This window comes from Lutra lutra, chromosome 9, assembly GCF_902655055.1.
Source record: "Lutra lutra chromosome 9, mLutLut1.2, whole genome shotgun sequence".
Classification (NCBI taxonomy): Eukaryota; Metazoa; Chordata; class Mammalia; order Carnivora; family Mustelidae; genus Lutra; species Lutra lutra.
The window spans coordinates 30051226-30062362 of record NC_062286.1 but is presented as its reverse complement, the minus strand read 5'-3'; the positions used below and the strand labels follow the sequence as shown (position 1 = coordinate 30062362).

General features: G+C 41.2%; 1 protein-coding gene across 1 annotated transcript in view; it reads left to right on the top strand.

Moving 5' to 3' along the window:
- Nucleotides 1–8985, top strand: part of TTC27 (tetratricopeptide repeat domain 27) — a 175459-nt gene extending 166474 nt beyond the window's left edge. Inside the window, exons 18-20 of the mRNA XM_047746251.1 lie at nt 408–519; nt 4240–4340; nt 8771–8985. Of these exons, the coding sequence (XP_047602207.1) occupies nt 408–519; nt 4240–4340; nt 8771–8893 (336 nt within the window). The 3' untranslated portion in view covers nt 8894–8985. The remainder of the gene's footprint in view (nt 1–407; nt 520–4239; nt 4341–8770) is intronic.
- Nucleotides 8986–11137: the final 2152 nt, after the last annotated feature.

The following is an 11137-nucleotide window of genomic DNA, read 5'->3' as shown; positions in this document are numbered from 1 at the left end:
TGACTTCTCCCTCAAGAATCTGCAGGGATGGGGCTGTGAAAGTGTTTTAAACTTCTGTGAGTACACACACCTCTTGGTGACTCTGTAGGTGCTATCAAGTTCATGCCTCATTCTTTTAACCGGGCTCTTAAGCTGATGGCTACGGGTGCCGAGGAAAGGTGTGTGCCCTTCTTCTAGGTTTCCAAACCTGGCATCTCTGTTTCTCTGTTTGGAGGGAAGTTTCTCTGTCCAGATACATCTACTTGATTGCGTCTGTACCCCTTCTTTGATGAGAATAATAAAGATCGTGCTACATAACACAGATGCTAGTTTCTCAAATTGAAATTAGTTCCACAGGACCCCCAGGAAACCGAGTTGGAAATGTGAATTCTCTGTTATTCTGAACACTGTTCTTTTTCTGTCCTCAGGCGTTCCAGTATCTCTCTAAGGCATACAAGTGTGACACACAGTCCAGTTGTTGGGAGAAAGACATGACATCATTTAAGGAAGTGGTGCACAGAGCCTTAGGACTCGCACATGGTACTTGATGTAATGTTCGATATTCCTGCCACATCTTATTGTATTTTTACTGAAAAAAAATTTGTCGAAAGTGAAGTTCCATTACAGATAAGTTCAGATTATTTCGTTATATGGAAATAGCCATATTTCGTGCTGCGAATCTTTATAAGACCAGCTACTGGGTAAGCACTTTGGAGCAATAGGAGCAAATAGAGGCTGGAATGGTAGGAAGGACAGAGACTTAAGTACCGTTCAAGTGTAAGTGACCAGTATTAGGAGCTTTCAAGATGGGAAGGACCTTCCTAGCTGTGTCTGACTTTCAAGCACACCGTCTGTTTGTGTTGATTGTGTAGTATTAAGGAAATCTGTTAACATTTCTGGACTTGTAGTCTTCCTTTATAAATGAAAATATTTTTTCTCCAAAAATACATAGATTACTGGAGAATAGCAATGTACAAAGACCTATAGCATATGCGAAAGAAATAAAAAATATAATCCTATCCCTGCCTTTGGGAAATTTAAGTGGATGATATTTGAGGGGAGAGATAACATTACATATAAGGTTGCTCGCCTGTTGGGTATATTCCAGATAAAGGCCCCTTTTCATTATTTGCATTAATGAAAAATACGCCAGTTAAATTTAATAATGCGTTTTTATATTTAGAATTGAGTATGGATGTGTGATGCCCTGGGAATGCAGTTGAAATAAAATAATGAAGCCACTGTGTTAAGAATTGAATCACAGAGCTATGAACCTATCCTAAAGTCCTCTTCTAACTTTTCTCGCAACTAACAGTTACAGTATTGGGGAGCCGACAAGGGCAGACCCTTGAAATCAGGGAGACCTGAGCTCCAGAACCAGCTCTGCCCTGTACTTGCTGGGTGGCGTTGGGTAGATCACTTAACTCCTCTGAGCCTTAGTTCCCTCATTGTAAAATGGGGACAATGCCTACCTTCTTGTTAGAAAGAATAAATGAAGATGTATTTAAACACTTACAAGTATCTTGCACCTGGTTGAAATGTAAATCCCTGACCTTCTCACCCCAACCCTGTTCCTTCTGGGGTAGAGGAGCTGAGCTGTCTGATAAGGCACTCAAAACTAAAAAGAGAAAAATGAAGAACAAGAGTAAAGTGTGTGTCTCTAAAGAAGTCACAGAACATTCGAACAGTTTAGAAATGGGCTTCGTAGTTGATAATTCTACTTACATTCTTTGATATCACTGACAAAAAGGATATAAATATTCAGTTATCTGGCCCGTCTACCCCTTGACAGATCAGAGAGACATGCCGAACTCTGTCCAGCTGAAATTCAGAGTAGACAAGGTGGAGGTCATTGCTGATAGACCCGTGGAATGTGGCTGCAGTTCATGTGGTTTATGCTGGCCTCATGGTGGGTGGGCTCAGATGGATTTCAGTCCTGAGGCCTGTGACCTTTGTGAATATAGTACCATGTTTGGGGAAACCCATACCTAGGTATATTATGTACATAATTAGAGCAAGGGGCAATCTCCTTGGAAGAATTTATCTTATCTACTTGAGCTTGCCAACCCTAAACATTTCTGTGAACAGCTAGCTTCGTAACAGTCAAAGCCAAGATACTTTCTGTTATCACTAAGTGATGCTATTAAACCTATCAAATACAAATGCACAGGGTAAGGAAATAAGTACTGCGGGAATAAAATCCTCATTTTGTACTACAAGTTGTTTTTAAGCTATTTGGGGCACCATTTTTTCATCAGGGCAATACTAGGAGAAAAACAACCTTCTATTCTTCTAAGTTCCTTCTGACTTTAACAAATTAGACATTGGTGTTCCCAAAGCATTTTAAGCATCTGTGAGTGGATGCTCAGCTTTAGTTTCTGGTGATATTTTAGACTTATGAAGATTTAGATTTAGATTCACCTTTTCTTTGTTGCTTTTGTAGACCAGTGCTCAGTTGAGGAATGAACTGGGTGTCTTTGTTATTCTATTCTTTTTTTTAATGTTTCTCCCCAATACTGTTGCCCACCATGCTCAATTCTGAAAACAGAAATGTAACATTAAAAAAAATCTCCGCATGATTTTCTCCCTTTTGGGCTGCTGTTTTGAAGAGTAGCCATGTACTTCGGAAGAAAGACACTGCAATGTCTGTACATAGGGCTCGAGACCTTTCTGTGACAGTGTTGTCATTGTGTACCCATTTGTATTATCTGGGGGCTATTCATTTACAGTTTCTGCTCTTCTGTTTTCTGGGAAAGGGTGGGCAAAAGCTGGGTCCTTCTTTGCCACCCAGGGACTTTCAAAATAATAGTTATGCACTTTAGCGTCTGCCTGGAGGAGGCACTGCTCTCTTGGATTTCCTGCTGATTTGAAATAGCATTTTATTGCTCTCCCTTTCTAGAACCCTTATCTTTGTCTCTAGTGCAAAGGGATTGAGCGAGGGGTATAATAGTGTTTTTGTCTTTTTGCTCTATTTTTTTCTTAATTTCTTTCCAGAATGAAAATAAGGATTGAGAAAAAGATTCACGGCTGTTTCTGATACGTTCCTACATATTTAACAGGCCAGCAACCCCAGCTGTGGTAGTTACAACATTCTTCTCCTCAGGGACACAGACATCATAATCCTCACTATCTCCAGGTTGACTGTGCCCTTTGAAGACGAGTTGCACATTGTTGGTGACCGTGCATTGCTTCAGCCCTTAGCTGAGAAACGTCAAAGTCTAATAATTATTTTGAAATGAGAATGTCAAACCTGGTTCTCACCAACCATGGAAGATATTCGTTAATGATACAATGATTTTGCCAGGCACAGGCAATCCCCACCCGTTGATGAGAGTTTACATGCAAGAGAGACACCTGTTTTCCATTCCTGGTCTAACGTCTGGGGTACCAAGCGACTTTCACCATTGCACTGTTTCATGTAGTTTTAAAATAGGATCTGGTCCTCGGTGTGCTTTGTGGCAAGCATAGTTTAGAAGAACAAAAACACAAGCCAGTGGAGAGACGTCAGGTGCTGTGTTTTTACAGAGCTCTTTACTTGTTCTTACGAAGCATTAATAGCGAGGCCTTCTGCTAGGATTATTGTGCTAGCATGATTTTGCTATTTAGGAAGATGGGCTCTGGCACTCGGGAGGCGGGGTTGTCACGCGTGAGTGACTCGGTTCTCTCCCACTCCCTGCTGACGCCAAGCGCCACTCAGGCACCTGAGAGCCCTGGTGTGGTCACTTCGCTGAACGCAAGCACGTAGGTTGTGGAAGCCACTTCCTCTGGAATGGGGAGTAAATCCTGAGTAGGAGAATGCAGTGAGAATTGAGCTGTAAATACCCAATGTCACTTCACTGGGCTGGTGTCATTGGCAACTGTGAGTCCCCGTTAGGGACCTGGTGCCCCGGGGAGCCACACGAAAGAGCTGCTCCCTCTGGTTTTGCCCTCCGTGTACCTTGTATTCAGTTAGATTTCATCTCTTTTTGTGTAATTTCACGTGTGTATGTGTGTGTGTTTAGAGTCTCTTCCCAGTGATCTGTAACTTACCAAAAATAACCTACTTCCCCTCACAATTCTCTGGTTAGCAGTAAGTGTGAAGAAGGGCAGTGCGGGGATTTATGCACATAATTGTTGTCCTTTTACCAAAACAAAATCTGTCCATGTGGGAATATTCCCGAAGTCTGTACTATAAAATCCTAATCAAGTAATTGTTTTGGGCACTTGTAAATGATCGTTAGCAGCATTTAACGCATGTTTTCTCCCGTATTTATGTTGCAGTGGCTATAAAACACAGTAAAAACAAGTCCAGTCCCCAGGAGGCTGTGCAGGTGCTTTCCTCAGTTCGACTCAATTTGCAGGGTTTGTCATCTAAGGCAAAGGTGAGAGTGTGGTGTGAGTTAACCCCGATGCCCCAGGAAAGACGGTCTGTGCCATGAGCGGCTGCTCTTAAATCTTCATTTACGTCAGGGGTAATATTCGGGCCACGTGACAGTTTAGACGTCGGCCCCCAGGTGGTCGGTTGTACCGGTGGGGGTATTATCGGCCCCATGGCTAGACCACCCTTTACCTGGATAACTCGGGAGTCTTTGAAGTTAATAACGCAGCCCTACTGCTTTCTTGAATTTAAATTAAAACAATGCTCTTCTCTCTGATTGTCACTTTTTCCAGAGTATGACATATATGCCACTGGTAGCGCTTGGCTGAACTTTTGATTTTCATATATATTTATTTCAACACATGTTAGAAAAAGTTTAACTAGCACCTCAGACCTACATCTTCATGAACATTATTGCTTATTTTTCACTTATAGTAATGTAATGTTTCCTCTAAAAAAGAAAGACTTCTATTTAAGTTTAAAAAGTTGATTTAGAGACAAATATTAAGTAGATGGTATATGGGTTTCACAAAGACTAAGGTAGGTGAGTGACTCAGGCTTGACAACTGAAACATTTACTGTCGATCTACAAATGCCACCTTGTGAACTAGCGCTGGGCAGGGGACGCCTGAGAATCCCTGAGGGAACTGGTTTGGAGCCCGGAGTGTCTGCCTGTGGCCTGTCAGGTATGGGGCGGAGCCTGGGAGATCTGCGTGGTCAGGTGTGGATTATACCCCTGGAAGCAAACTATAAAGGAATATAGTTTTCTCTCTTTTTCTTTTCCTTTCTTTTCTTTTTCTTTTCTCTTCTTTCCTTTCCTTTCCTTTTTCTTTTCTTTTTCCTTTCCTTTCCTTTCCTTTCTTTTTTATTTTTCTCTTCTTTTCTCTTAATTAATTTATTTATTGGTGAGGGAGAGAAAGCACGAAGCCAGCAGAGGGAGAAGCAGGCTCCCAGCAGAGGAGGGAAGCCAGAAACAGGGCTCGTTTCCCGGACCCTGGATCATGACCTGAGCCGAAGGCAGATGCCCCTAACCAAATGACCCACCCCGGCGCCCCAAGGAATATAGTTTCTAGCACGATTCAGTGGTTTCTTTTCTCATTTCTGCTTGCCTTCACTATTTAATCTTGGGTTGTAAATGAATTCTAACACTTCTGAGAGCAAGTCTATGGTAGGTGAAGGTCACTTCCGGACACATGTAAAAACCTTCCCAGAGTATGTATGGCTTTTCATTAATTGCTTGATCTTTTCAGATGAGGGCGTCATTTTTGCCTCTTCAGAATATTAATTTGCTTTACTAGCCTTTTTAATCTGCAAACTGGAACCCGATTGTACCAGGAAGAACTGTATTTCCTCCCAGTTTGGTAGGATAACTTCAGAATTTTGTATCTCTCTCATAAAACTGCACCAGCGCTCAAAGAAGGTCAAGGTAGCAAGCTTTTCCTGTGACTTTCCCTCTCAAATGGGGAGCTAGGTTTCCTAGTTTTGGATAGATCACTAACCTACCTACGATTGTTTATTTTCTCAGGAGATTCCCTACTAGTTTCCTTATCTCTGTGCAAAGCTTTTTCTTGTAAGTTATTAATTTTACATAAATCTGTACCTACCTAAGTAGTCTAGTCTGTGCAGGTACTGCCTGTCTTCCCTTTTGTGGAAGATTCCCCGACATTGAAAAGGAGTTCTCAGAGCATCATCTAGGTTTAGATTTTGTTCTCATTAGATTCCAACTGGGAAAACTTGCCTCCCCACGCCTCCTTTGAAACCATGTTCTTGCTAGAATATTTGGGAGTCTCTGATTTTGTAGTAGAGCATATGCCTTTCCAATTTTTTTTAAAAACCGATTGGGTTTGCTCAGCTGAATTGGGATCCCCAAACACTTTTTTAGAGCACTTTAAATAGTGAAAACAAAATTGGATAGCTCTATTAAATAGCTTGTAGTAAGCTTGGTTTGTACCAATCTCTGATCTTTTCTTTCCAGGCCAGGGATTTTATGGAAATAAACACATAGAGCCTAGAGACTCACCTGACATCATCCAGTGCATCGTCCTTCCCCCCCTGCCCACCCACCACCCACCGGGGTCACTGCACAGACCTGCTGCAGTGGGCATGAGGGCTGTTGGGGAAAATGCCAGAAACCCTGGAGACAGGACAGACTTTACTGCTTGCACATTTTGGGATCCTCAGCAAATAATCCATTCTTTCTAAGCCCCAGTTTCTCTCTCCTTCCTCTTCAGTTTGTAGGGGAGTGATGCAGATTCATAATGATTTGCAAGCACTATAATACTTAGTAAAAATAAAATATGCTATCTGAGTCTAGGTTACTTTTTAAAAATGTTATTTATTTATTTGATAGAGAGAGAGGTAGAGAGCACAAGTAGGCAGAGTGGCAGGCAGAGGGAGAGGGGGTAGCAGGCTCTCCACTGAGCAGGGAGCCCGATCCAGGCTCGATCCCAGGACCCTGAATCGAAGGCAGCTGCTTAACCAACTGAGCCACCCAGGCGCCCTACATTACTTTTCTAAAAGGTGTTTTCTCTACTGATCACATTGTAACAGTTCTTTTTTTTTTTTTTTTAAGATTTTATTTATTTATTTGTCAGAGAGAGAGAGGGAGAGAGAGCAAGCACAGGCAGACAGAATGGCAGGCAGAGGCAGAGGGAGAAGCAGGCTCCCTGATGAGCAAGGAGCCCGATGTGGGACTCCATCCCAGGACGCTGGGATCATGACCTGAGCCGAAGGCAGCTGCTTAACCAACTGAGCCACCCAGGCGTCCCACATTGTAACAGTTCTTAAGTCACTGTCTTATGAAGTGCTGTGCACGGTGTGACTGCACGGTAATGCGACAGATCTTTGCTGAACATTGATGAAATCCTGCATTCAGTGAATGCTCTTGGCTCTAAAAATCACTGTGTGAAGCTCTAAGCTTGTCCCAGTGATCATACCATCACTCAAAACATCTTTGGGGCTCTCTTTTAGAACAACCATCAGAACACTTGTCCTATCATCTGTGGTTGTGATAGTAAATAGTCATATGGTAATGGTAAGCAAGTCATCGAGTCAGGTCTGATGGAAAAGATAAATAGTGGGGCGCCGGGGCGGCTCATTTAGTTAAGCGGCTCACTCTTAATTTTGGCTTGGGTCATGATCTTAGGGTCCTGGGACCGAGCCCTGTGTTGGACTCCGCGCTCAGCATGGAGTCTGCTTGCCATTCTTTCCCTGTGCCCTCCCACCCCACCATTTGCACGCATGTGCACATGCGCGCACGCTCTCTCTCTCTCTCTTAAATAAATAAATAAATAAATAGTATAATTTTTAAAAAAGACAGCGTGTTGAGTAAATTACATTTCTGATCAACACACCCACACATACACAGTGTGGTCATAAAATCCTGAAGTTCATTTTGTTGGGTGCCTGTCCTGGCTCAGCGGGCGGTTCTGGGTAGAGAGGCTCTCCAGAATGCCTCCGCTATGGCAGCTTTATCAAAGTGTGTTGCAGTGTGCCTCCCAAGGCAAGTCCTTTTACAGGAAGAGGGAACGTTTATTTTTACTTTAATATGCTGGGCTTCTTTGCTTTTACCAAATCCTGATAATCTTTGCAGCCTCTGAGTCCTAAGCAACAATTAGTTGTCCAGTAATTAGCATAAAGGGGTATGATGTGTATGAGCTTGAATATAAAATATATGCACTTTGCTTGTATACACAATGAATAGATTTGGGGGTTTTTTGGATGAAGAATGTCCATTCATCCTGAAACCGTCATATAACATTGAAATGAATAACCAGAGGACGTCTGGGTGGCTCAGTTGGTTAAGCCTCTGCCTTTAGCTCAGATCATGATTCCAGAGTCCTGGGATCAGAGTCCCGCATCGGGCTTCTTGCTCAGCGGGGAGCCTGCTTCTCCCTCTACCTGCCACTCCCCCTGCTTGGGCTCTCTCTCTCTCTCTGACAAATAAATAAATTAAATCTTTTAAAAAAAAATGAATAACCAGTGTTCAGGGCAACCATTTTGAAGAGCAGAGCTTATTTGAATTTGCCAGCTCAGGCATGTTTTTGATGCCTGGTTTAACTTTGCAGCTTGTGCATTTCCAGTTTGGTGAACAGAACAAACACTAACCATTGTTACTATCGTGTGGTATTATTAGATACAGGGAATTTTTTTTTAAGAAGCATCTTTTTTTTTTCCCCAAGATTTTATTTATTTATTTATTTGACACAGAGAGAGAGAGAAATCACAAGTAGGCAGAGAGGCAGGCAGAGAGAGATGAAGGGAAGCAGGCTCCCCACTGAGTAGAGAGCCTGATGCAGGGGCTCGATCCCAGGACCTTGAGATCACGACCTGAGCCACCCAGGCACCTTGATACAGGGAATTTTTAATTCTATCCTCTGTACCTATTTTATTTTAGAGAAATTGTCATTGTTTTGATAGTTCTTTATGTTGCAGCAACTTTTTACAGATGTGTCAAGTGGAGAAATTTCCCGGGAGTTAGCTGATGAAGCAGCAGCGATAGACGCCCTCGTCACAGAGCTGCAAGGCCTGAGCAACCAGTTTCGAAACCAGTACTGACCATCCTGGGAACAGTAGCTGGAAAAAGGAGCTTTCACCGCCTGAATTTCTCTTATACCTGTGTATCTGAAACACAAGATAATGATTTTTTTTTTAAATAAAATTCTCTTTAATGGCTAACATTTTTGTTTTGTGATTTTTCTACATGTTTGGACCTTCCAAAGTACATTAATTAAAAGTTCCCTGTTTCTTTAGGCTTACTTGCTGTTGAATTCAATATATTCTTCTGTATTCTGTGCCGGGGTCTTTCAGCCCAAAGAGCAAAAAATTATAGTTTGCTTTTTAGCATAGGGTTTATTCTCTCTCAGCCTAAAATGAATTAGATCATCCTTTGGAAAGACTTAGTCTGCAACAGGAAAAAATATCGGCACACTGCAAGTTTGTGGAATCATTAGATCGGCTGCATGATTATCCAAAAATGATAAAAGGATAGATTGAATGGCAAAAATCTTTTTCCTTCTTGAGATTTTGTATTTCTGTCAGAAAGATATGTTTGGCTAAATTAGAAATGTGGGCATACGTTAGCTTCTAAATCAAGAAAATGCAAGAAAAAAAACGACATAACTCAAATTTTGATTGGGCCATTAACCACTACTAAGCAGACTGACCCTCCTCACTTTGTAGTCTGCCAGCCCTAAAGATGGTGATTTAATAAGGTTATTATAAGTGAAGATAGCCATAAATGGTGCCGTATTACAGAAATGCCAAAGTAAAAAGTTTTCTTCGTAATGTCTGTGGAAACAAATACTGAAGGCAACAACTGAGCTTAATAATCTCACTACCATGGTCATAGTGAGGAATTATCAGTCCTGGCTTGGGTTGCTGAATTTTGGGTCCCATGTATAAGTCATTGGACCCTTGCTTTTTATCTATGTTCTCATTTATAAAATCTGAATAATTTTTACCTCTGGCTTCCTTGTGAATTTCAACTGCCATTGAAAATTTTAAAATGCATACTCCACAAATACAAGTTTTCTGAACATTAAAAAAAAAAAAGTCTTCAAAAGCTTTGATGGATCAATTTTAGTTACAAATGCTTACCAGTGCTTTTCCTTCCCTTACCCACTGCTTCTCTTTTCTAGTACACTAGTCTAAAAAAAGTTAATGTCTGCCCTAAAGCAGTATGTTTTATAGGAGACATAGTAGCTAAGAGAAAGACCAGTAAAGTGAGCTAGTAGCCTGAATTAACATTAAATGTCCATTCAAATCTTTTACGGAAACTGTTGGAGAGTGGGTAGGTAAATGGATGGATGGATGGATGGATGGACGGAGTGAGTGAGGTTTTAAGATGAACTCTTTATCAGTACCCAGCTGTGATTCCCCAATGGAAAATGGGTAGACAAATACTTGGAAGGGCAAAGATTTCAGGAATCAAATGGAAGATTGACGAAGAGTTTCCAAGGATTAGAAGTTTTTTGTTCTCAGTTTGTTTTCCTTTGGCTTCAAGGTAGAAAGACATGAGTGAGTCTGAGTTGTCACAAACCAAGTCACAAAAAGATCATCTCCTTCCAGGCCTGTTCTCAAATGCTATGTTGAATCAAATTCTCTAGGACAGTGCCCTACACCCTCTTATCTTGGAATGATCCCACAAAAGGGAGAGCTCTCAAATGTCTTCTTTTAAAGACATAGACCTGTTAATTATGTTTAATAATCTTACTTATGTGAATGTTTAACATAACTGAAGAAAATATATGGGGAGGTACTATGGTAAGGTAGGAAAAGTTGGGATTTTATCAAAACCTCACCAGCTAACACTTAATACTTAACACTCAGGTACTTGATTTCTTCATCTGGAAAGTGAGTGTGGTGATAATAGTACCTTCCATCAAGCTTTTAACATCTCTTAGAGCACTTTCACCCAACTGCAGAGTGTAACACAGTATCTTTAAAATGCTGTATTTCATTTACTAGAGGGTCTCCGATGCTTTGTATTACTATATTATGATTTAAATATTTGCTATTTCCAAACATCTTTTATAAATTTCAGCTTTGGTTTTCGAGTATGACTACTTTTGGTTTTGGCATTACTTTTGTGCATCATCAGCTAGAAGAATATAAAAGATGTGTGATTCTTTATTGAGTTCCCATAGCATGAATGAATCATGCTAATAGCTACAAATTATGGAGCTCTCACTAGGCACTATGTAGGTCTGTGATACCACTGGGAAACTAAAGCTCACAGACTCTAGAAAGAGAAATAGCTAGAGCTCTCTCTACTTGCTATGTTAGGGCTAGAAGAAGCTT